The sequence below is a fragment of the Podarcis cretensis genome, assembly GCF_951804945.1.
Source record: "Podarcis cretensis genome assembly, chromosome: 17".
NCBI classification, from domain to species: Eukaryota; Metazoa; Chordata; class Lepidosauria; order Squamata; family Lacertidae; genus Podarcis; species Podarcis cretensis.
In genome coordinates, this window is record NC_137187.1 from 9059636 (window position 1) to 9084013 (window position 24378).

Genomic DNA, 24378 nt, shown 5'->3' on the forward strand with positions numbered 1-24378 from the left:
GCACCATTTCAGACTCTTGAAGTGTCCCTATTTTCCAGGGACAGTCCCGGATTTACAGAAGCGGTTTCAGTTTCTGATTTGCTCCCAAAATGTACCACTTTTCCTTAGGACATCCCTCTTTTCACTGGAGAAATGTTGGAAGGTTTGGAAATAGGATGTTGCTATTTTCATTGGAGAAATGCTGGAGGGAATATCTCTCCTTTTTCATCGGAGAAATGTGGGAGTGTATGCCAGTGTGCCCAAGATAGTGGCGGAAAGAAAGATAGGAAGGCAATCAGAGTTATTCTCCTAATTTATTTAAAATTAGGTCCTGGGAGGTAGAGAGAGGTAGGTACATTTGATGAATTAGCTCAGCGCTGGGTGGGCTTTGCTAGCTCCTTGACCCTTTCTGAGCAGTAGGCCTTTTTAGCAGTCTCCTTCACAACAAAGGCTTCTGGGTTAAACTGGACAATTTGGGTCGCGGCCCTGCGGGGGGAAGGTAGTCGTCAGTCTAAACAGTGATCTGTGATACAAAATGGATCTGAAGTAGTAACAGAACAATCCCACCCTGAAGTTATACCTGCTGGGTGGGGATAGGTAAAGGTAAAGGGACCCCAGTCCAGACTCTGGGGTTGCGGCGCTCATCTCGCTTTACTGGCCGAGGGAGCCGGCATACAGCTTCCGGGTCATGTGGTCAGCATGACTAAACCGCTTCTGGTGAACCAGAGCAGCGCACGGAAACGCCGTTTACCTTCCCACCGGAGCGGTACCTATTTATCTACTTGCACTTTGACGTGCTTTCGAACTGCTAGGTTGGCAGGAGCAGGGCTCCCTCTAGCTGTTTTAGCTTCTGCCTTAGCGGCTATCCCTGGCTTTTGCGGGAGGTGGGGGAAGGGACAGAGCACGGCTCTGTCCCTTCCCCCACCTCCCGCAAAAGCCCCCAAGAGCCATGCTCCCTTTAAAGAGCACGTGGCTCTTGCGGGAGGTGGGGGAAGTGACAGAGCACGGTTCTCTCACTTCCCCAACCTCCCGCAAAAGCCCCCAAGAGCCGCACTCCCTTTAAAGAGCCGTGCGGAGTGTGTGTGTGGCTCTTGGGGGCTTTTCCCTGAGCCACAGACTTGGGGAGCCACACACACACTCCACGCGGCTTGTGAAAGAGAGCGCCGAGCAGAGCCTGGGATGCATACAGGGTCTGCTCAGCGCTCCCTTTAAATAATTTTTTTTTCTTGAATCCCCCCCTCTAAAAACTAGGTGCGCCTTATGGAGCGAAAGATACGGTAATTCAGGCAAGTTAAAATCTGGGCAGGTGGCAATTATCAGGTTGGAACTGAGAGTGGTTAATACTTGTCAGGACCAACTGTTTCCACTGATCATACAAGGACCTGTGAGCCAGTTGGGGGCCTCCTTCGGGCTTATTTTTATACAAAGGATAGTAAGTCAAACTGCATCCTGCCCAAAGCCCTGTTGGAACAGCTCCGTCTTGCAGGCCCTGCAGAAAGTTGTCAAATCCCGCAGGACCCTGGTCTCTTGTGGGAGCGCGTTCCACCAGGCCGGGGCCACAGCCGAAAAAGCCCTGGCTCTGGTCGAGGCCAGTCTAATTTCCTTGGGGCCTGGGATCTTCAGGGTGTTGTTATTTGCAGACCGTAAGGTCCTCTGTGGGGCATACCAGAAGAGGTGGTCCCGTAGGTACAAGGGTCCTAGGCCGTAAGGTAAAGGTAAAGGTAAAGGTACCCCTGCCCGTACGGGCCAGTCTTGACAGACTCTGGGGTTGTGCGCCCATCTCACTTAAGAGGCCAGGGGCCAGCGCTGTCCGGAGACACTTCCGGGTCACGTGGCCAGCGTGACATCGCTGCTCTGGTGAGCCAGAGCCGCACACGGAAACGCCGTTTACCTTCCCGCTGGTAAGCGGTCCCTATTTATCTACTTGCACCCAGAGGTGCTTTCGAACTGCTAGGTTGGCAGGCGCTGGGACCGAGCAGCGGGAGCGCACCCCGCCGCAGGGATTCGAACCGCCGACCTTTCGATCGGCAAGCCCTAGGCGCTGAGGCTTTAACCCACAGCGCCACCTGCTTTAAAGGTTAAAACCAGCACCTTAAACCTGATCCTGTACTCCACTGGGAGTCAGTGCAGCTGGAAATGCACTGGGTGAATGTGATCCCACGGTGGGGACCCTGTAAGGAGTCTCGCTGCGGCATTCTGCACCCGCTGGAGTTTCTGGGTGAAGCCATGCACCTCAGAGGAAGATGGTAACAGATCCCTTCTTTCCTGCCCCCCCACCTCAAATCTGAGAATCAACCAGACTCTGAGCGCAAGCGAAACATATTCATCTCAGGAAGTCCCACCTTGCGACAGGCTGAGCAAGTTCACCAAGTCTAGGCGAAGCCACAGCATGTTTTGCCGCTGCTGAGACAGGCCACTCAGGGGGACGGTCAGGGGCACTCCCCGGAGCCAGCGTTTTCGCTCTCGCAAGCTCTATTAACCTAGGACTTGCCACCGCATTCAAGGCAGCCTGGGTCACCTGTGGAACAAAGCAGGAGCGTATGTTGCTGAACAGCACACAACTGATTATATTCAGTGCAGTGGTACCTTGGTTCTCAAACACCTTGGTAATCAAACAACTTGGAACCCAAACACTGCAAACTCGGAAGTAAGTGTTCCGGTTTGCGAACTTTTTTTGGAAGCCGAACGTGCTCCGTTTTGAGAGTTACACTTCTGTTTTGAGTGCCACACTTCCGTTTTGAGTGTTACGCTGAGGTCTGTCTGTTTTTGCTATTTATTTTGCGTTTTTGTTTTCGCAGCTCTTTTTGTTTTGTTTTTGTGACTTGGTGGAACCCAGTTCAGCTACCGATTGATTGATTGATTGTGTGACTGCAGTACATTGTTTATTGCTTTCATTTTATGGATCAATGGTCTCGTTGGATGGTAAAATTCATGTTTAATTGCTGTTCTATGGATTGTTTTTAAAAGTCTGGAACAGATTAATCCGTTCTGCATTACTTTCTATGCAAAAGCACGCCTTGGTTTTGGAACGCTTTGTTTTTGGAACAGACTTCCGGAACAGATTAAGTTTTAGAACCAAAGTACCACTGTATATTCCTAACAAAACTAGGAGAATATACAGGTGCTTCATCAAAGATTTAGGGTGTCTTTACTCCTCCCCACCCCCGCTCTCCCCTTCTCCCAAAAGCAATCCTGAAAAACAAGGCAGGGGCTGAAGTTCAAATCCCAAAGAACCAAAGTAACAGAATTACGTGTCGGATCGGAGCCTCTTTGTATCTGCTGTCATAGCACAAGGTTTCTCTCTTCTGTACCGGTCGGGAAATGCTTATGATTCTTGCGGATGCCGAAGCATGCATTGCAGACCTGCTAACACGCGTTTCAGGCTACACAGAGCAAACAAAGCAGAAAACAGGAGTCTTTTAATTTTAAAACAGATGTTACAAACAAGAGCAAAGACAAAACACCTCTGTTACGGAAATTACCGGGGGGACACACATCTTTAAATTAAATATTACAAATATTATGCCTAAATGTATCCTTTCAACTTGACAGCTCAGGGAAGTTACCTAGCTTTAAAAATAATATAAAATCATCTCCTTTCCCAGTTTCCTCCATTCCAAAGCTATTTTCCCCTTGAAAAAGGACTCCAGGAAGTTCCCAGAGGTGATAATTGCTGGGCTCATTGTTAGCCAAGAGAAGCCAAATCTCATCACCTGACTTGCCTCAGGCTCCAGACATGCAAAGGAACTTCTATTGTACTTTTGGGTGGTGGGTACTTAAGACATATTTGTCTATGCTCATCTTATACCTGAGTCTTGCCCTGCCATGTCCGCTTATGCTAATCTTGTACCAAGGACTTGTCTGGATATGTTTGCCAAGGTTAGCCCCTCCCCTTTTGTGACATATCAGTGATGTAGCAATGATGTAGCAATGATGCTGTACGAACTGTATTCTGGGATATGGTGGGAAAGTTTTAAAAGTCTTTGTCGCCCCATCCTCGGGGGTTCAAATTTGCTCTTTGAACCTATTGCGCAATAAACTTTGGTCTACAGCTATTTGCTCCGGTTGGCTGGAATCCTTCCTTTATTCCGCAGGGACCCGCAGGCTCTGCCCGACGAGCTAGGTGACTGAGCAGCCTCGCACCTAGATTCTTCCGTAACAACCTCAAACACATTACCGTATTTTTTGCTCTATAAGACTCACTTTTCCCTCCTAAAAAGTAAGGGGAAATGTGTGTGCGTCTTATGGAGCGAATGCAGGCTGCGCAGCTATCCCAGAAGCCAGAACAGCAAGAGGGATTGCTGCTTTCCCTGCGCAACTATCCCTCTTGCTGTTCTGGCTTCTGAGATTCAGAATATTTTTTTTCTTGTTTTCCTCCACCAAAAACTAGATGCGTCTTGTGGTCTGGTGCATCTTATAGAGCAAAAAATACGGTATGTTTAGGGGTAATTTCATTTTGACTCAAGAAAAGCACCATTTTATAGTTCAAATCGGGGGAAATAAATACAGTAAATGGACAAAAGTACAAAGATTCACAAAATGTTTAGGGGTATGCGTACCCCTGCGTCCCCACAGAAAAAAAACTAGGTGCGTCTTGTGGTCTGGTGCGTCTTATAGAGTGAAAAATACGGTATTTCATACACCGTAATACACAAACAACCTCTCAGGTCAGGGGCTTGCAGAACACGGTCGAATGTGCACCAGGAGAAGTGGAGCTGGAGTCTGGTTTGGGAGAGGGGGTCAGTGATTTGTGGGGAACTGTACCAGCCAGGAGGCAAGAGTCAAGAGGCATGGGAAGCTTCAGAGCTGGAGGGTGGAGAACAGGATGGGTCGGAGGAAGAGGAGGAAGAGGCAGATCAGGCAAGTGAAGGGCCAAGTGCTTCCCCACCCTCTCCTGCACCACTGTCTCCCAGAACCAGGAGGGGACTGAAAAGCGAAGAGCAGAGGAAGTTGCCATGCAGGCACAGTCTCCGGCTGCTGTTCACAGCCCATCGGGGGAAGGTACATAAACTGGTAAAGAGTGAGTGCTCCCCTGTTGCTGCAACTGCCCCATAAAGTGCGGACCTGGGGATAGCTGCCTAGACGCTAGCTTGGGTGTGTAGGTTTCCAGAGTTATCTTTGACAATAAAGTGTTAACTATCTTCTGGGTAGGGACGCGGGTGGCGCTGTGGGTTAAACCACAGAGCCTAGGACTTGCTGATCAGAAGGTCGGCGGTTCGAATCCCCGCGACGGGGTGAGCTCCCATTGCTCGGTCCCTGCTCCTGCCCACCTAGCAGTTCGAAAGCACGTCAAAGTGCAAGTAGATAAATAGGTACCGCTCTGGCGGGAAGGTAAACGGCGTTTCCATGCGCTGCTCTGGTTTGCCAGAAGCGGCTTAGTCATGCTGGCCACATGACCCAGAAGCTGTACGCCGGCTCCCTCGACCAATAAAGCGATATGAGCGCCACAACCCCTGAGTTGGCCACAACTGGACCTAATGGTCAGGGGTCCCTTTACCTTTTTATCTTCTGGGTACCTTCCTTTGGTGGGGAGTACCCTTGACAGCTCAGGACTGTGCTCCATTGTTGTTATTCAGCTGTGCCTTTAAAATGCAGTTCTGTTTTTTTTTTTAAATCACATATTGTCCATGTGGGGAACCCAATTTGGATCAGGGCTTTTGCCCTTTTAGCCCCACTATGATACAGTCCAGATATTCCTCTTCCTCTCTGGAAATGTAATTTGCATTCAGGGGAGTCTTTTGATTGCTTCATGACTAGCCTTTTATTTTTATTTGGGGGGCCTGTTAAAGCCACATGGAGGCTGGGCCAACCAATCTGCCTTCTTAGCTTGTTTCTTCCCCACATGGGACAAGAGAGAGAAGGGATGTCTGTCCACCCGTTTGAAATAAGGGCTGGCATATTCAGCCTCATGACATGTGAGGAGAGGGAGAGAAGCCATTTTGACAGTTGGCTTGTACCTTGCCCAGCCATGGGGCGGTGGGGGGGGGATGTGCAGAGGAAGCATCAATGGCAGGTGGCTTGTTCTCTGTCGTGGAAGAGAGAATAGCTGGTTGGGCAACAGGTTTGTGTCTCAGAAACTGTCCCTTTTACGTACACACACACAAAAACACATATTGAGAAAATGGCTTCTTCCACATTCTCTTCAGCTTTTTTGCCCTTTATGGGTGGAAACAGCTATAACCAAGAACTGATTCTGCCCACATCTGCAAAAAAAGGGAAGAGCCTTGGCAGTCCGCTCTGTAGTATTTTTTATCCCATTTTACGCATTACTAAAAGGAATAGTCTATGTGTGGCTGTGTAATGTCACCCTGGCGTAAGAAATCTTACGTAACAGGAAGGCTGGCCACCCATTTTAGCTGCACAGAGTGGGAATGTGTTGCATCAAGAATGGAAGAGGAAAGAAGGATGAGTCGGAGAATGAAATGAGGTGTTTGGGTGCGTGCTGCTTACATAGAAAGGCCCTGAATCATTTCAGTTCTGCAATCAGCTTGCTGGATATGGAATAAAGGCCATACTATACCAGTAGAGAAGCAAACTCCTAGGGGCCATGGGAGATTTGGCACCCGCACTAAAACATCTAAAAGGGCCGGGCACCACAAAGTTGATGGGCATTTCCATTCAAATGGTGTGCGTGCATCATGCCATGTGATTGATTATGGGGGTGGGGCTTACCTGGGGCCCTGCAATATTTCAGCACTCAAGACTGCCACCATTTTCAGCCTCCTCCTCCTTCATTCCTCTTGCATGGGCTGAAAGTTCAGCCAACATCAGCCTCCATATTTCCATATTACCTAACAACAGAGGCCTCCCATTATCCTGGGCCACTTTATCAGAGGGCATGGAGCCCCAAACCAGAAGTGATTTTTTTTTGTAGCTGGTTGGTTATAGTTCGCTGTTCGCAAAGGCACCAACTCTAGGGGGCCCTGGGTGCCAGGGCGCCCACACTGCAGGGCTCCGACACGACTTCCGGATTTGACCAGAAGTCACGTCGGAGTCCTGACACAACCTCCTTGGCAACATTCAAGGACATGCCAGGCTTCTGAACGCGATTCCGGTATAAACTGAAAGTTGCGTCGGAGGTCTCGCGAGCTCTCGGAAGCGCTGCAGCGGTGCCACCGACATAACGTGAGATCACAACATCACGATGACACGTTACGTCGGGGCGCCATTGGGCACCCATAACCTGGGACCCAAGTCAGTACTCCTGACTGTTTGGATTAAGCTGGTTTTACAAACTCAGAGGAATGGGAGCAGCCAAAAGCATCAAGGCCACTTGCTGGGCTCAGCTCTTTTAAAACAGTTCAGCTGCAGCGAAGAGGGCAAGCTGCGGGCAACTTTCCCCCAAAGCAGTGGCAGAACCCTGGGGCCTCCTCTGTAGGGTGGAGAGAAGCACAGAAGACTTCACAGGACAGGCAGAGCCTGTGTATGGAAACGCTTGTTGAAATTGTCATTGTTGATGGTGTTCTCTGGTTCAGCATCATCATTGATTACCTCTTTTGGAAAGGAGAAGGATGAGGGCAGGCTTCGCGGATGCGAGAGGTTCAAAATCCTTGGGGAAGCTTCCCAGCAAAGAGCTGCGCTACTGACAGGCCACTGCGGGGAACTGCGGGGCCTGCAAGCAAACACAAACAGGGGACCATTAGCAACTACTCCTCACTGCCCCCACAACCCACCCCCCACCAGCGTGTAGCTAGATGCGAGTTCTATTTTATTTTTTAAAAGATATTTATTAAAGTTTTCAAAAATGATACAAAAAAGAAAAACAACAAAAATATAAAAATACAAAAACATAAGAATAGAGAAATAAAACAATTTAAAAACACGTACAATTTCCATTCACTTATTTTCTTTTAACTTATTTTCCCAACCTCCTCACACATCCCTTTCTTATATTCCAATTCATATTATTTATTCAGCAAATCCTCACCATTAATTCTTTAACTTATTTCAAAACCTTATTTTCCATATCTCTTAGCATTACAGCTGGAAACCATTTACTTTCTTGCTAGATGCGAGTTCTATAGCTACCTGACACAACTGCAACTCATAGATGCGAGTGGCAAGCGTAATATTTATATAATGTCTATAGTGATGTGTGTATTGAAAATGCTCTTTTATATGCGACACCCAGGGCTTTTTCTAGCAGGAACTTGCCGGAACTGAGTTCCAGCACCTCTCAGGTGGGCGCCATTGGCATTATAAGAGAACAATAATAATAATAATAATAATAGCACTGGCTACACCTAATATAGGGGCCCGGGTGGCGCTGTGGGTTAAACCACTGAGCCTAGGACTTGCCGATTAAAAAGTTGGTGGTTCGAATCCCTGCGACGGGGTGAGCTCCCGTTGCTCGGTCCCTGCTCCTGCCAACCTAGCAGTTCAAAAGCACATCAAAGTGCAAGTAGATAAATAGGTACCGCTCTGGCGGGAAGGTAAACGGCATTTCCATGTGCTGCTCTGGTTCACCAGAAGCGGCTTAGTCATGCTGGCCGCATGACCCGGAAGCTGTACGCCGGCTCCCTCAGCCAATAAAGCCAGTTGAGCGCCGCATCCCCAGAGTTGGGGGGTCCCTTTACCTTTACCTTTACACCTAATATAAAATCAGGGGTGTATTGGGGTGTTGGTACTTCAAGTGTGTGATCCTTTATGACAGGGATGTCCAACAGGTCGATCGCAATCTACTGGTATATCCCTGGGAGGTTTTGGTAGATCACAGTCAATCGCCGGTTCCCTTTCCTCAGTGGTGGTAAAATAGAATCGGGCCCCGCCCCCTCGCCCTGCCCTCCATGATCTCCCCGAAAGGGGTACATCACTGCCAGTTTTTTATTCTGCGAGTGGATCGCAGTCTCTTAGAAATTGGTTGTCCCTGCTTTATGAGATAGTTTGTCCACCTTTGGTCCCAGCCCTGCACTCAGCTGTCAACATGCGAAGCGGCCACACCCCAGGAACGACTTTGACTGGCTGGCTGTACCAGGTGAGGAAAGCTGGTGGGTCTCACACCCTGGGTGAGTTAAGGGCTTCCCCTGCACGCGAAGACAGGCTCCGGTGGATGGAGCAGATAAGACCATAGAGTAAGGTTTCTGCGTGTGTAGAGGGAAGGGTGGGGCAGATGGGGCTCATCAACCTGGGAAGATAGCCCATCTAGGAAAAATAAAACTCTGATCCTAAACCTCCGCTGCCTTGCAGGATATCTTCGGGAGAAGAAAAGGCTAAGGAGTAAACCCTTCACAAATCTAGAGCAGAGTCCCTAAGACAGTTGGGTGACACCTTGTACACCGCTTTCCATCAACTCCTACAGCCAAGCTGGTGCCAAATGTATTGCTCTGCTTTCCTCTGGATCACATCAGTGAAGCTGAGAGGGGGGTCTTGATATCTAGGCAGCCCAGGATCCACATACACACTGCCCAGGCTTGCAACCCAGGGAGGTGCTAATGCAGTGCTTTGATTTCACCCTCGGAGGCACACTCCATTATCTCTTGAGACAGACAGTTATAACAATAATAATAACAGACAGATATAACAGACGGATGATATTCTAGGGTGCATCAACAGAAGTATTGTATGCCAATCAAGAGGAGCAATAGTCCTACTCTATTCTGCCTTGGTCAGGCCACACTGGAATACTGTGTCCAGTACTAGACACCACAATTAAAGAAGGAAATTGACAAGCTGGAACATGTGCAGAGGAGGGCAACCAAGATGATCAAGGGTCTGTAAACAAAGCCTTATGAGGAACGGTTGAGGGATCTGAGTATGTTAAGCCTGTTAAAGAGGAGACGGAGAGGAGATATGACAGCCATCTTCAAATATCTAAAGGGCTTCCACATGGAGGATGGAGCAAGCTTCTTTCCTCCTGCTCTGGAAGCTAAGACCTGAACCAATTTCTTCAAGTTACAAGAAAGGAGATTCTGAACATCAGGAAGAACTGTAATAGCTGTTAAATGGTGGAACGGTCTCTCTTGGAGGGTGGAGGGCTCTCCTTCCTCGGAGGTTAGATGTCCTGGATGCTTTAGTTAAGATTCCTGTATTGCAGGGGGTGTCGACATGCAGGGGGGCAGGGAGGCCAGCTGGCAAGCCCAGCTCAGAAGTCTACTTCCATCGGCCCGTGCTCCAACGTAAATCAGCGACCCAAACTTCAAAAGCCAGGGCACGCAATCAGCAGAGTGTACTGCGCACACAGAAGTAGGCGTGAGGCGTAAGTCATGCTACAGCGACAGATTTATTAAACATAAATCAGAACAAAGAAACATGTTGTCTCTCTCTCATGTCATCTCGGAGAGAACAGCAAAAGCAAAAGCTATACACAAATGGAAGTTCCCAGCAAGCTGTGCTGGAATGTAAACAGACATGTGACACGCAACAATTCCACATGCCTGTTCCTTAAGGTGGAAAGGAATTCTCAACTTCCATGCACATGACGTGTGATGCTAATTATTTCCCCCTAGAGTTAAATGATAACTAATCAGAGGCAGCGACAGGAGAGCTATGAGATTCAGGTGAGGGTCAGGGGCCTTGTCAATCCCAGCAGGTATATAAGAGGACGACCCGGCTTGCCCAGGCCTCCGGGGTCCCTTCCAATTCTATGATTCTACGACTGCCAACCACAATATAAACTCACCACTACACAACATTGTCCCCTACCCCACAGAATAGGATAACTTCATGCTCAGGTGTCACATGAAGCCTGAGTCACACGCCTTCACTGTCCCAGCCATGCACCCTCTTTGGGCGTTTTTGCCTGACTGGAATGTGCCCATTAACTCTGCCCATGCTTCGTGCTTGCCTGGCTGAAGGAGGATAGAGAGAGCCTTGTGCGAGCATGGAGAAAGCCGCCCCGGGTGCAGAGCTAAAACTCGCATTCGGCACTCCACCCTCTCTTGCCTTCAGCACGTTGGCCCTGGAAGGCTGCCCAGAAGGGAGGGCGGCTTTTGGGCTGGAAAATGTTCCCCACCCCTGCCATGGGGTGACTGGAAGGACACACAGGCAAGAAAAATCATACAAGTCTCAACCGCATGTTAAAGTTTCTGAAAATGTTTTTGATTTACCGTTGCTTCATCTGCCTCTGTGGCTTTTTCTGCCCCACTGTTCAAGTGAGCATTCACTGTGTAATGCTTGACAGAGCAGTGTTGCCTTCTGGTCCTTGTAAATATGGCTGCTTGCACACTATGCCTTAAAAGCAGATTTGAAACACATCCCGCCTGCCCCAAGGCTAGCAGGGAACTGCAACTGTGAGGCATAAACTACAGGGCCCAGAATCCTTGAGGGGAATCATGCGCTCCAAATGTGCTTTAAAAGGTACAGTGCGCACACAGGCATTATGCTGAGTTCTACGTTCCTCTCTAGGATTGAAAATCCATTTGGTGTTCCTCCTCAAAACCCCGACTGTTTACTGTCATTGTGCAATGACTTAGGCCGTACATTAAACAACATATAATATATAAATCTGCTTCTGATCTTCATCACTTAATGCTGCTATTTTGGACCATCCAAGTACAGCGGTACCTCTGGTTACGTACTTAATCCGTTCCGGAGGTTCGTTCTTAACCTGAAACTGTTCTTAATCTGAGGTACCACTTTAGCTAATGGCCTCTTGCCGCGGCCGCACAATTTCTGTTCTCATCCTGAAGCAAAGTTCTTAACCTAAGGTACTATTTCTGGGTTAGCGGAGTCTGTAACCTGAAGCATATGTAACCTGAAGCGTACGTAACCTGAAGCATATGTAACCCGAGGTACCACTGTACCCCTATTTTCTAGGAACAGTCTAGGATTTACAGAAGCCATCCCAGTTTCTGATTTGATCCCAGAATGTCCTTCTTTCCCTTAGGATGGCCCTATTTTCATCGGAGAAGTGTTGGAGGGTATGGAGTTATGCGACTCCCGAGCCAAGGAGATAAGTAACTATACAACCTTTAGAAGTCATCTGAAGGCAGCTCCGTATAGGGAAGTTTAAATGTTTTATTATGTTTTTATATATGTTAGAAGATGCCGAGTCAGATGTGTGGGGTATAAATATAAATATAACAACAACAACAACAACAACGGGTGGTACTGTATCCTAAACCACTGAGCCTCTTGGGCTTGCCGATCGGAAGGTTGGTGGTTCAAATCCACATGACGGTGTGAGCTCCCATTGTTCGGTCCCAGCTCCTGCCAACCTAGCAGTTCGAAAGCACACCGGTGCAAGTAGATAAATAGGTACCACTGCGGCAGGAAGGTAAATGGCATTTCCGTGCACTCTGGCTTCCATCAGTGTCCCATTGCACCAGAAGTGGTTTAGTCATACTGGCCATATGGCCCAGAAAGCTGTTTGCGGACAAATGCCAGCTCCCTTGGCCTGAAGTGAGATGAGCGCCACACCCCATAGTTGACTTTGACTGGACTTAACCACCCAGGGATCCTTTACCACCACAACCTCCTCCTCCTTTAGGACCTTCCTATTTTTATTGGAGAAACACTGGTGGGTATGGTATTTGGGGCCCATGTAAATGAATGCTCCTCCATACAAAATTCCTTGCACACATAAAGCCAGATGCTAAAGAAAATGGATGTATCCACCCTGACATGCTTGTTTTCTATGTGCAGGGATTTCTCTCTCCATTATCACCCATTCAGTCATGTGAGCCCCTTGCAATTCATACAGTCCAGGGACGGGTTACCCCCTCACCAAAGCGTTGCCCTCTTTCTTCCAAAGAGGAAGACCAAGAGGCCGAGATCTCTGTGTATGAAGAGAGTTTAGCAGCAGTTCTCTTCCCATAATGGCCTCTTCTCTGATCTTTCCAATTTCCCCACTGCTTCTGCTAAGCTGCTTTCTTTTTCATGCCTCACCCTCAAGTTTTATAGCTGGTGGGAACAGGGGAGCAGACAACCGTCTCGTTCAACTGGCAGCAGATCAGCAAAAAAAGGTCCAAACACTTGAGGAGGGAGTACTATTGTGTATATGATGAACGACTGAAGCGTTTGTACAGAGAAATGATGGCAAAAAATTATGGAAGCCTGTGATTCTGGCCAAAAAGCAAGCCGACAAAATGGACAGGGTCCAGATGTTATTGAGTTGCTTATCAAGTGAAGAAGTGAACATAATTAGGCTTCTGTATCACATGATACAAACAGTTAGTGGGTGCTGATAATCAGCTGCTGTTCCTGCAGCTAGAAATGCAGATCACAACTAATGTTCTGCTTGTGCGCATGTGCGATAGAAAATGAAGTAAGTTTGGCAGCCTGACTGGTGTCAACTTCCTGAGGGGTCCAATATAAATGGCATTCTTTCATGAGACCACCCCTCCTATCTTAATCATGGGCATTTTACTAGTTTCAAATGAAAAGTGCACCCCTCCAAAGTATCAGTTGCTTCTTGCTATTGTAAAGATGGCATAGAGATTCTGAAAGGGATTTGGGCCAGTTCAGGATTTAGGCCATAGTGGTGTGTGTGGGTGTGTGGGTGTGTGTGCACACGCGCTGAAGAAGGAACTGCAGGTTTCCATTTATAGATTTTCATATTTCCATCTGCTCGGATTCTTTTCCCCTTTCAGTTTTTCTCCATGACATCACCTCTTTCTACGCTTATACTTCTCCCTCGATTTTTACTTGCAATTGTGGGAAAGTGCAGTTGAAAAATGGGAGAAGATTGCATACCCTCCAACTTTCCTCTGATGAAAATAGGGACACCCCATTCCATAATAATAATTTTATTATTTTATACCCTGCCCATCTGACTGGGTTGCCCCAAACACTCTGGGCAACTTCCAACATATATAAAAACATAATAAAACGTTTTAAAAACTTCCCTATACAAGGGCTGCCTTCAGACGGCTCAGGGGATCGGAAAACTCCATACCCTCCAACATATCTCTGATGAAAATAGGGACATCCGAAGGAAAAGAGACATTCCGGTATCAAATAAAAAACCAGGATGGCTTCTCTAAATCAGGAACTGCCCCTGGAAAACAGGGACACTTGGATGGTCTGAGATTGTCAAGACCGTATGATCTAAAGCTCTACCCTCTCAGGCCCAGGGACCACCTTTAACTAAAACTCACTTTTAATTTTTTAACTGCACATGTCCATATGACTGCTTTCTCCACAGAGAAGTTACTGGGTTCCGCTCAGTCTCTGCCCAGTTTCTGCCACCAGGGGTTTAGTAATTTGAAAGTAAGATATAATGTTGTTAATATTTTATTTCCTGAGGAATGTGACACCCAAAGCAGGCCATGGTCTCTGAGGATTTGTCTATAATTATGTTTGCATTATCCGTACTCTATATCTAGCGGGTTCCCACTGCTGCCTTTTGAAGCTGCATTCATACAATGTCAGCCCCAATCCCTATTGATCCTTTTTTTAAAAAAAAAAAATTGGAAGTTTTATTTACAACATAACATAAACCCCCCACCCCCCAATACAGAACTCCACCCTCATTAAACGTGAACATAACATACAATAAGCATAACATACAACAATACAAACAACCAAATAAAAGACTTCCTTTATCCTTTATCTGGCCTCCTTATTTACTTCTTACAAACTGTTTCCTTTATGAATAATTATTAAGATTTTTCTAATTGTATCTTAAATACCCACAAAGTCTCCTGCAGACATTAATCGAAACAAGTCCAGGTATGTATTTTAGGGCACTGTTTTGTGAAGTATTCTCTGCATTTACCCCCGTGTTTTTGAAATTCTTGTCTAGTGCGGTCTCTATTGATCCTGTTGCTTCTTGACAAATACTGCTGTTTGATGCTCCCCCCCCCCCACTTCAAACCATCTTCGATCTCATTAGAAAATGCACAGATGAGAGCTTCACAAGTAGGAATTCCGAGCGGTGATTTGCTGTTTGCAGGGGTAGGGAAACAAAAAATGTCTGTGTGCATGACGGGGACAACATCACTACAGGGGCGGAGAAAGGGGGGCGGGGGGGGCAGTACATCCTGGGTGTCACCACTGAGGGGGGTGACAAAATCCCAGGAGGCACTCACCGCGGGGCCTGCAACGCGCCCGAGCCACATGTCTCTCCTGGGAGTGACGCAGTGGCTTGGGCACCGCAGGCTCTGCGCTGCCCCAAACAGTCCGCCCACCACCTCCCCCTTAGCTGTAGGGCAGCGAAGTGGGAGGAGGTAGGCAGACTCCTCGGAGACCCCGCGGAGCGTCCTGTCCCGGCTCACCCCACCCCACGGGCAGCTGGCTCTGCCCTTGGGTGCAAGGCATGCGCGCTGCCCCAGCTGCCCAACCGGCTTGTTCTGCCGCTGCATCCTTGCCCTTTCTCTGATGTGAACAACACTGAACGACTGCAGTTTGAAGTGCAGCAGAGAGAGATGAGCAGCTAATGTCAACATATCGTGAGTCGGATTAGTGCATATACCTGTTTTCAGACACACGTTGTTTTCTTTGAGAGCTGCAGCTCTTGAGGTGCTACGAAGGCTGTGCATATGGGCTTCTGATGCCTGGGAACTGATGGCAAGTTAGAACAGCTAGGAAGACTAGCTCTCCAAGCACAGATCAATCTTCCACGGACATTATGGCAGCTACTACTGTGGTGTAAATGGGACATTTACCATATTTTTCGCTCTATAGGACGCATTTTTTCCCCTCCCAAAATTAAGGGGAAATGTGTGTGTGTTCTATAAAGCGAATGCAGGCTCCTTGACTTCAGCAATAGCAACGTGAAGCCTCCGAAGTGCAGAGGGAGCGCTCCTTTCGCGTTGCTTTCGTTGAAGCCTGGAGAGTGAGAGGGGTCAGTGCGCACCAACCCCTCTCACTCTCCAGGCTTCAGGGATAGCCGCCTGAAGCCTTCGGAGCGCAGCGCGAGTTCCCACTGTGTTCCGGAGGCTTCAGGTTCCTTTTGCTGAAGCCGGGAGAGCAAGACTCTCCCGGCTTCAGCAAAAGGAACCCGAAGCCTGCGGAGTGCAGTGGGAACTTACGCTGTGCTCCGAAGACTTCAGGGATCTTTGAGGCTGGCGGCGCTTCCCCCCAGCACCAGCCCCACAAGCTCAGTGGGGCAGTGGGAAGGCTGCGCACAGCCTTTGCGCTGCTCCCCGACCTGGTCTTTGAGGCTGGCGCTTTCCCCCACCGCCAGCCCCACAAGCTCAGGGAGCGCTGAGCAGAGAGGGGGAGAATTTTTTTTCTTGTTCTCCCCCTCTAAAACAAGGTGCATCCGGTGGTCGGGTGCGTCCTATAGAGCGAAAAATACGGTATATAGTTTCCTCCCATGTAAACACTGTCTGCCTGGGAAGAAGTCTGCAATTCAGGTGAGGAGGAACCAGATCAATGGCCTCTCCAACATGGTTCCCTCCCAAACACTCTGCAGGTGTGTTGTGGGACCACACCATCCTGAAGGCAACTCCCACATTTCTGTGGTGGGGAGTGCGAATAGGCTTTGTTTTTGAATCTCAGCACACACTTCAAGGAAAACCGTTCACCCTTCCTTGGAAAGCTGATCCTCAACGAGTTCTGTGTTGGAAACCTACACGCAGCCCAGCAATCAACACACTTGGCAGCACGAGTCTCTCACCTTTGTTTCAGGTACATTTCTGCGCATCTTCTAGGTTCTGCTAGGTGTAATATCCGTTGGCTCGGGATTATAGAATATAATCCAGGAGGGCGGTGCCAGATCTCAGACGAACGGCCACAACTATACAAATGGATGGACCTTGAAGAAACCGCAAGGCGTCAGTGGAGGTGAGGCAGAGCTTGGCATTAATTCAAACAGCAGGTCAAAAGTGTGAGTTCCACCTTATTTTATTCATCCTGGTTCTACGTCGTGGTTTCTTTATTTTATTTATTATATCTATATCCCACTCCCCTCCCCCCAAAGGAGCCCAGGGCTTCTTCTTATGATTAATATGAACAACTGCACCCTCCAGAAAGAGAAGGGTTCTAGGCTAGCCTTCTCCATTCTACCATTGTGGATTTTTTAAAAAATCATTTGGGGGAACAGGGAGTGTAAATGGTTATTTTAACCAAAAAAAAAAAAAAAAATCCCACTTTTTAAAAAGTGTATTGATTTAAAAGAATATCCAAGTTTAATACAGATGTATTAAAGACACACAACCTCTTAAAAGGGAATCGTGGCAATTTATTAAAGGCTGCTTTTCTAGGAATCTCTGCTCAGATATAGTGCCAAACTGGCTGGCGCTGTATTAAGAAGCCACAACGGACCTTGGACTTCTGTGTTCCCTCATTCTCCTTCCTCCTCTCACTGCATGCAGTGATTTCTCCAGTTCTGGTTTGCAGCAACCTATTATTTGTCATTTCATCCAAACAGGTATTGTATGGTCTGTGCCTGCCTGCAAACTCCCCAAAACCCTTATTTTGCAACCTTTGGAGTGGAACAGGTTCCCCATCACTGTCCTACGCATTGAAAAAACATATAGCCATCTTGGCTAGAAATTTTCGGGGGGGGGGGGGAGTGAGATAATTAGGAGGCTGAATTCTGTGCCATCAGCGTATTCTGCACTACTTCTGTATCCTTCTGAAAGGCAACACACACACACACACTGCCACTGATATAACAACACTTGTTCTATATGCACACATTCATTTGTAGTTGATATTTATTGCCCCAAACAGGAATCTAGGGGGCAAGACAAAGGCATGGAATATGCACTATATACAGGTAAAGGTAAAGGGACCCCTGACCATTAGGTCCAGTCGTGACTGACTCTGGGGTTGCGGCACTCATCTCGCTTTACTGGCCGAGGGAGCTGGCGTACAGCTTCCGGGTCATGTGGCCAGCATGACTAAGCCGCTTCTGGCGAACCAGAGCAGCGCACGGAAACGCCGTTTACCTTCCCACCGGAGCGGTACCTATTTATCTACTTGCACTTTGCCGTGCTTTCGAACTGCTAGGTTGGCAGGAGCAGGGACCAAGCAAGGGGAGCTCACCCTGTCTCGGGGATTCGAACCGCCAACCTTCTGATCAGCAAGTCCTAGGCTCTGTGGTTCAACCCACAGCACTATAAAGACTGTGCTTAAATCATTCCCTGAATTGTTCCACTGTGCCTGAGGAGCTGGCAGTCAAAAGTGCCCCAATGTTGGTCCTGGAATTCAAATTAAAACATCCTGCAATTCCAGCACAAACAGCTGCTTGCTTGGTGAGTCAGATCTCTTGGCAACCGAGAATAATGGCGACACCCTTTTCACAATCTCTCCCTTCTGCCTGCCAGTTGTTGACGGAGAACCAAAATTAATATTGAATGCCCTTATTATTATTTACGCTGTGAATAATAATTCACGCTGGACTTTCTTCACTTCACCTAGAGAGGCACCTTTGCAGCGCCGGAAGGTGATATTAATAGGAGGCCAACACTTGGGGAAAGCAGTGGCCAATTTTGGGCAAGTCTTCATTGCAAAATATATATTGGGAGGGTTATATCACTGTTAGGACTTCCCCCAAAGAATCCTGGGAATTCTAAGACACTGGCAAGAGGACATTGCCATGAAGACAGTTTTAATAATAATAATAATAATAATAATAATAATAATAATAATAATAATTTATTATTTATACCCCACCCATCTGGCTTAGTTTCCCCAGCCACTCTGGGCAGCTTCCAATCTAGTGTTAAAAACAATACAGCATTAAATATTAAAAACTTCCCTAAGATGTCTTTTAAAGATAAGATAGCTGCTTATTTCCTTCACATCTGAAGGGAGGGCGTTCCACAGGGCTGGCGCCACTACTGAGAAGGCCCCGTGTCTGGATCCCTGTAACCTCACTTCTCTGATACAGGTACGCAGGGGCGGAGGAAGGGGGTTGCGGTGGGTGCGGGCCGTCCTGGGTGTCACCACTGAGGGGGGGGGACACAAAATGTCGGGTGACACTCGCCACGTGGCCTGCAGCGTGCCTGAGCCACGCATCTTTCCTGGGAGAGAGGCAGTGGCTTGGGCACATGCAGGCTCCGCGCTGCCCAAACAGTCTGCCCGCTGCCTCCCCCCCCCCCCCCCGCTGTAGGGCCGCTGAGTGAGAGGAGGCAGGCAGACTCCGGAGGCCCCATGGTGCACCCCACCCTCGCCTCGCCCCTATGGGGGGTTCGCCCCAGGTGCCTGAGCGGCTTCCTTCGCCACTGCAGGTATGGTCTTGGAGCAGCGCATAATAATCCAATCTCAGAAGCAACACCAAAAACAGCAGCACCACTTATGGCCAGCGGTGTGATGTGGGTTGCCAGCTGCTGTAGCTTTATGCTACCCATCTCCCCAGTGTTGATATCTTCACCCCCTCCCATTGCAAGAATCTCCTGATGTTTTCAGAAAGGAGGGGGCAGAAACCGCTCCTCACTTCTTCCGCTCCTGTGGGTAGTTTGTGTGTTATCTATGTAGAGATTAGATGGCTGAGTGAGAGCTGTAACACTCATGCAAGCCAGTAGCTCTTTAGTTTTTAGTTTGCAGTAGCTATTAGAAATAAAAGAAGTTATGCCTCACAGCTTTCTTCCGTGCTGTTCATACTCTGCTGAGTTTGGTGCTCACAATGGACAGTTGTGGGTCCAGGGCACTTAGACCTGATTTCCAGGAGTGGAAGGTCTCTGGAAGTCCTCCAGTCGCCTAGCCCAGTCGGGAAAGATCCAGATATTGAGCCCAGTTGTCGACATCGGCTCAAAGGCATATTGACACCCACAGCGTATTGTCTGTCTCCCACTCCATCTGCCATGTGGCACACCTGGAGTCCCGCTTGTCACAGTGGGTGCTGGAGAGGGGAGAAGGCCTCAGTGCAGGGAATAAGCAGGAGACGATACAGCAGCCTTCTTGCATTTCAAAGTATGCACTGTCCCAAATGGAAGCCATTAAATTGTGGGTTGACATAGCAGACGACACAGCGATTTCTCCAAGTAGCTCTTTAATCTTGTAAACTGGAATAGAACTGCCTGCAAACAGCTCAGCCGGCCTGCTTTTATAGGCAGCTGGCTGTCAACATTGTAACAACAACAGCCCAGAGTTCCCGCCTAAAATAACTGACGTGGACCTGAGGGAAAACTATCTACAGACCTGAGTGAAAACTATATACAGTATCCCCCTGCTGGCCCAGGGTGAAACTTCACTACATAACAATACAGCAGCCTTCTTGCATTTCAAAGTATGCACTGTCCCAAATGGAAGCCATTAGATTGTGTGTGGGGAACCTTTGGTGCTCCAGATGGTGCTGAACTACAATTCCCATCATCCCTGGATTGACTATGTTTGCTGGGGCAGATGGGACTTGTAGTTCAGCTGTGGTCCCAAGTTTCCCCACATCTGCCTTAAATGTATAGCTTTGCTTCTTTGCTGAGCAGTCTAACACGCCATATAGCAAGGAATCATCATCATCATATCCCACCCTTCCACTGAGGTCCAGCTCTGAGGGCCTTCTGGTGATTCCCTCACTGTGAGAAGTGAGGTTACAGGGAACCAGGCACAGGGCCTTCTTGGTAGTGGCTCCCACCCTGTGGCATGCCCTCCCATCAGATGTCAAGGCAATAAGCAACTATCTTACTTTCAAAAGACATCAGAAGGCAGAAGTAAGATAGTTGCTGTTTAGGGAAGCTTTTAATGTTTAATTCTGTATTGTGTTTTTAATATTCGGTTGGGAGCCGCCCAGAGTGGCTGAGGAAACCCAGCCAGGTGGGCGGGGTATAAATAATAAATTATTATGATTATGATTATGATATATTATTCCTCCCAAACCTTTCCGCTTGGTGTCAAAAGAGGCTTGCCATGAAGCTGCTGTTCAGGAAGCACAAATCCAAATCTCCGCAGGGAATGAGAAGCACAATCCTTGATTTTGGCCTGAACCCACTCAGCTCCCGTATGCTTTTAAATGAAGGAAAGTAAGAATGACAAACCTGCGCGGGAGATTTGCATCTAGTTTCTTGGGTTTTGCCAGGCCTAAGACTCTTGAAGTTGGCCGACACATCAGAGCACGTGAGGAAAGGGGCCATATCGTATCTTGGTTTCCCCAGACTAACTTACTGTTGTGAATAAAAACAAAAGTGCCACTCAAACCATGGTTAGAAACTCCTGCACACAGCCATAGGTTATCACATTAAGCATCTATTCTTATATTACGCAAATCACTCACACACACGTATGCTGTTATAGTTGTTCTCACCCGAAATCAAGATCTTTGACTTTCTAGGAGCAAACTGATTAACGGTGATTTTACAATGGGAGGTCATTCATTTGATGGCTGTGGTTCACCGATTTGGCTGGCTACCATTAATTTATACATATATCCCACACTTTCTGTCCACCTTACAAGATCTTTGAGACAGCTAAGAGCAGGAAATAAAAGCAATACAGTGGTACCCCGGGTTAAGAACTTAATTCATTCCGGAGGTCCGTTCTTAACCTGAAACTGTTCTTAACCTGAAGCACCACTTTAGCTAATGGGGCCTCCCGCTGCCGCCGCGCCGCCAGAGCACAATTTCTGTTCTCATCCTGAAGCAAAGTTCTTAACCTGAAGCACTATTTCTGGGTTAACGGAGTGTGTAACCTGAAGCGTCTGTAACCTGAGGTACCACTGTACTTAAAGGTAAAGGTAAAGGGACCCCTGACCGTTAGGTCCAGTTGTGGCCAACTCTGGGGTTGCAGCACTCATCTTGCTTTATTGGCCGAGGGAGCTGGTATACAGCTTCCGGGTCATGTGGCTAGCATGACTAAGCCGCTTCTGGTGAACCAGAGCAGCGCACGGAAATACCGTTTACCTTCCCACCAGAGTGGTACCTATTTATCTACTTGCACTTTGACGTGCTTTCGAACTGCCAGGAGCAGGGACCGAGCAACGGGAGCTCACCCCATTGCGGGGATTCGAACTGAAGACCTTCTGATCAGCAAGTCCTAGGCTCTGTGGTTTAACCCACAGCGCCACCCGTGTCCCTACACCACTGTATTTACTTTGGAGCAATCCAACCGAAGTGAGCTTGAAATGCACCAAAGCAAAATGCCGAAATGCTGAAACCATGGTGACCAGCACTTTCAAATATAGTCAAAAGGACCACTAAATATCTTTTCAAATAGCCCGTGATCCATCTTCTGATGTTTTTGAGCTACCCATAATACACCAGGCTACATAACTGTTAAAAATTTGAGTCAAGGGCACAGTTTGAAGGTCCATGGGGCAGCATCCTTGCACTTTCAGTTCCATGAAGGAGAAAGGCGGGATATTGATGTAATAAATAAATAAGTATAAATGCAGATTTAGGTTTTAAGTGTCACAGGAGGCAGGCTATTGTGCCTTTCAAATCAGCCCATATATTCAATTAATTTACACCCTACTCCAAACCACCCAATCAGTTCATTTATCTCCAATTCAATTCTCAGCATATCCTGGTCCAGATCAGTTTGATTCTCCTTCAATTAAAGGTAAAGGTAAAGGTAAAGGTACCCCTGCCCGTACGGGCCAGTCTTGACAGACTCTGGGGTTGTGCGCCCATCTCACTTAAGAGGCCGGGGGCCAGCGCTGTCCGGAGACACTTCCGGGTCACGTGGCCAGCGTGACATCGCTGCTCTGGCGAGCCAGAGCCACCCACGGAAACGCCGTTTACCTTCCCGCTGGTAAGCGGTCCCTATTTATCTACTTGCACCCGGAGGTGCTTTCGAACTGCTAGCTTGGCAGGCGCTGGGACCGAGCAGCGGGAGCGCACCCCGCCGCAGGGATTCGAACCGCCGGCCTTTCGATCGGCAAGTCCTAGGCGCTGAGGCTTTAACCCACAGCGCCACCTGCGTCTCCTTCAATTGCCTCCCCCAAAATTATCTCTAGATCATGTAATAATAATAATATTCTACCCAATCAACAAGACCACCTCCTCCCATCTAATTTTCTCCAAAATTCATTACCCATCCAGAATATACAGAAAGAAAAATATTTGGGACCTCTACTCCACAAGCCTCTAATAATGCTTTCAACCTCTAATAATGTAAAATATGGAACTGATAATATGGGTCTTTAGTACAAGTCTGTCATAAGATAATGCGGCAGCTAAGGCTCCATCTGCACTATACCTTTAAAGAACTATCATACCACTTTCAACCATCATGGCTTCCCCCAAAGAATCCTGGGAACTTTGTTTGTTAAGAGTGCTGAGAGAAGTTAGGAGACCCATATTCTCCTCACATTCCCCTCACTTTGAAGAACAAGTCTTAATGCTCAATCCCTCTTCCCAGGGGACTCTGTGAGGCCAAACCACAGTTCCCAGAATTCTTTGAGGGAATAAAAGTGGTATGAAACCACTTTAAATGTATAATGCGGATGAGGCCTATGATAATGAGCACGTTAAGGTGCCAAATGCGAATAATTCTTATTGTGATTCACATCCTTTATGAAGCCACACAATCTTACCGGAAAAAGTTCCACACGTCTTTGATCTCCTTTGGTTTTGCAAGCTCTTCCAACCTGGAACTGAAAACTTGTACAGTTGCAAAACAAACAAGAAACACATAGGTGGATAAAAACACCATGCATAAAGTGTAAGTTCCCTGCCAGGGATAAGAAACCTTTCTTTTCCGCATTCCCTTTCTGGGACACCACATGGCGAATGTGGCCAGAAACCAAAGTCGGTGTGGTGAACGATGTGACTCTTACCTTTGTACAATTTCCCACATTCTAACTAGGCAAAAACCAGGCATTTCCACACACAGAGACCTCCACCCAGGCAAGCAAGACTGCAAGCATATTGAAAAAAGGTAAAGGACTCCTGACAGTTAAGTCCAGTTGCAGATGACTCTGGGGTTGCAGTGCTCATCTCGCGAGGGAGCAGGCATTTGTCTGCAGACAGTTTTTCTGGGTCATGTGGCCAGCATGACTAAGCCGCTTCTGCCACAACGGAACACCGAAGCCAGAGCAGTGCACAGAAACACCGTTTACCTTCCCGCCGGAGTGGTACCTATTTATCTACTTGCACTTTTTGGTGTGCTTTCAAACTGCTAAGTTGAAAGGAGCTGGGACCGAGCAACGGGAGCTCACCCCGTCATGGGGATTCAAACCGCCGACCTTCTGATCAGCAAGCCCAAGAGGCTCAGTGGTTTAGACCACAGCGCCACCTGCATCCCTTGCAAGCATATTATACCAGTGCAAAGGTTTGGGATCAGAACACCAGATAGTCTATGCAAAATGTTCTTATTAGAATTCCAGTCAAAGAGCTTATTCTATTTTATTTTTATTATTTGCATTTTCAGAAGCAGGCTGGAGTCTTGGGGTTCGTGTATTCCTATTTCCCTGTTCCTACTGCTCTGCCTTGAGAACGTTTACAGAAAACTGACAAGAAGATGACAGGTTATTATGTTCATTTGATGCAAAAAACACACCAAAAAACCTGATAATGGACTTAGCTAATTACATTTGAACTCCAAAGTCATTCCGTCATGTACAAAACTTGCTCCTAGGCAAAGGCTTCATTGAGAGACACCTTTGCACCTGAGGCAATAGGCCTTTTCTTCAAG

General features: G+C 47.8%; 1 protein-coding gene across 3 annotated transcripts in view; it reads right to left on the bottom strand.

Annotated features, from left to right (window-relative positions):
* Positions 1–274: 274 nt before the first annotated feature.
* Positions 275–24378, bottom strand: part of SPMAP2L (sperm microtubule associated protein 2 like) — a 30416-nt gene continuing 6312 nt past the window's right edge. For 2 of the 3 annotated variants that reach the window (XM_079959735.1, XM_079959736.1), the window contains 7 exons: positions 23279–23338; positions 20784–20909; positions 16481–16618; positions 7471–7591; positions 3231–3362; positions 2322–2497; positions 275–465 (listed from right to left, as the gene is read on the bottom strand). In XM_079959735.1, coding sequence (XP_079815861.1) covers positions 351–465; positions 2322–2497; positions 3231–3362; positions 7471–7591; positions 16481–16618; positions 20784–20909; positions 23279–23338 — 868 coding nt within the window. In that variant the 3' untranslated portion in view covers positions 275–350. The remainder of the gene's footprint in view (positions 466–2321; positions 2498–3230; positions 3363–7470; positions 7592–16480; positions 16619–20783; positions 20910–23278; positions 23339–24378) is intronic. The other variant, XM_079959737.1, reaches the window with a different exon arrangement.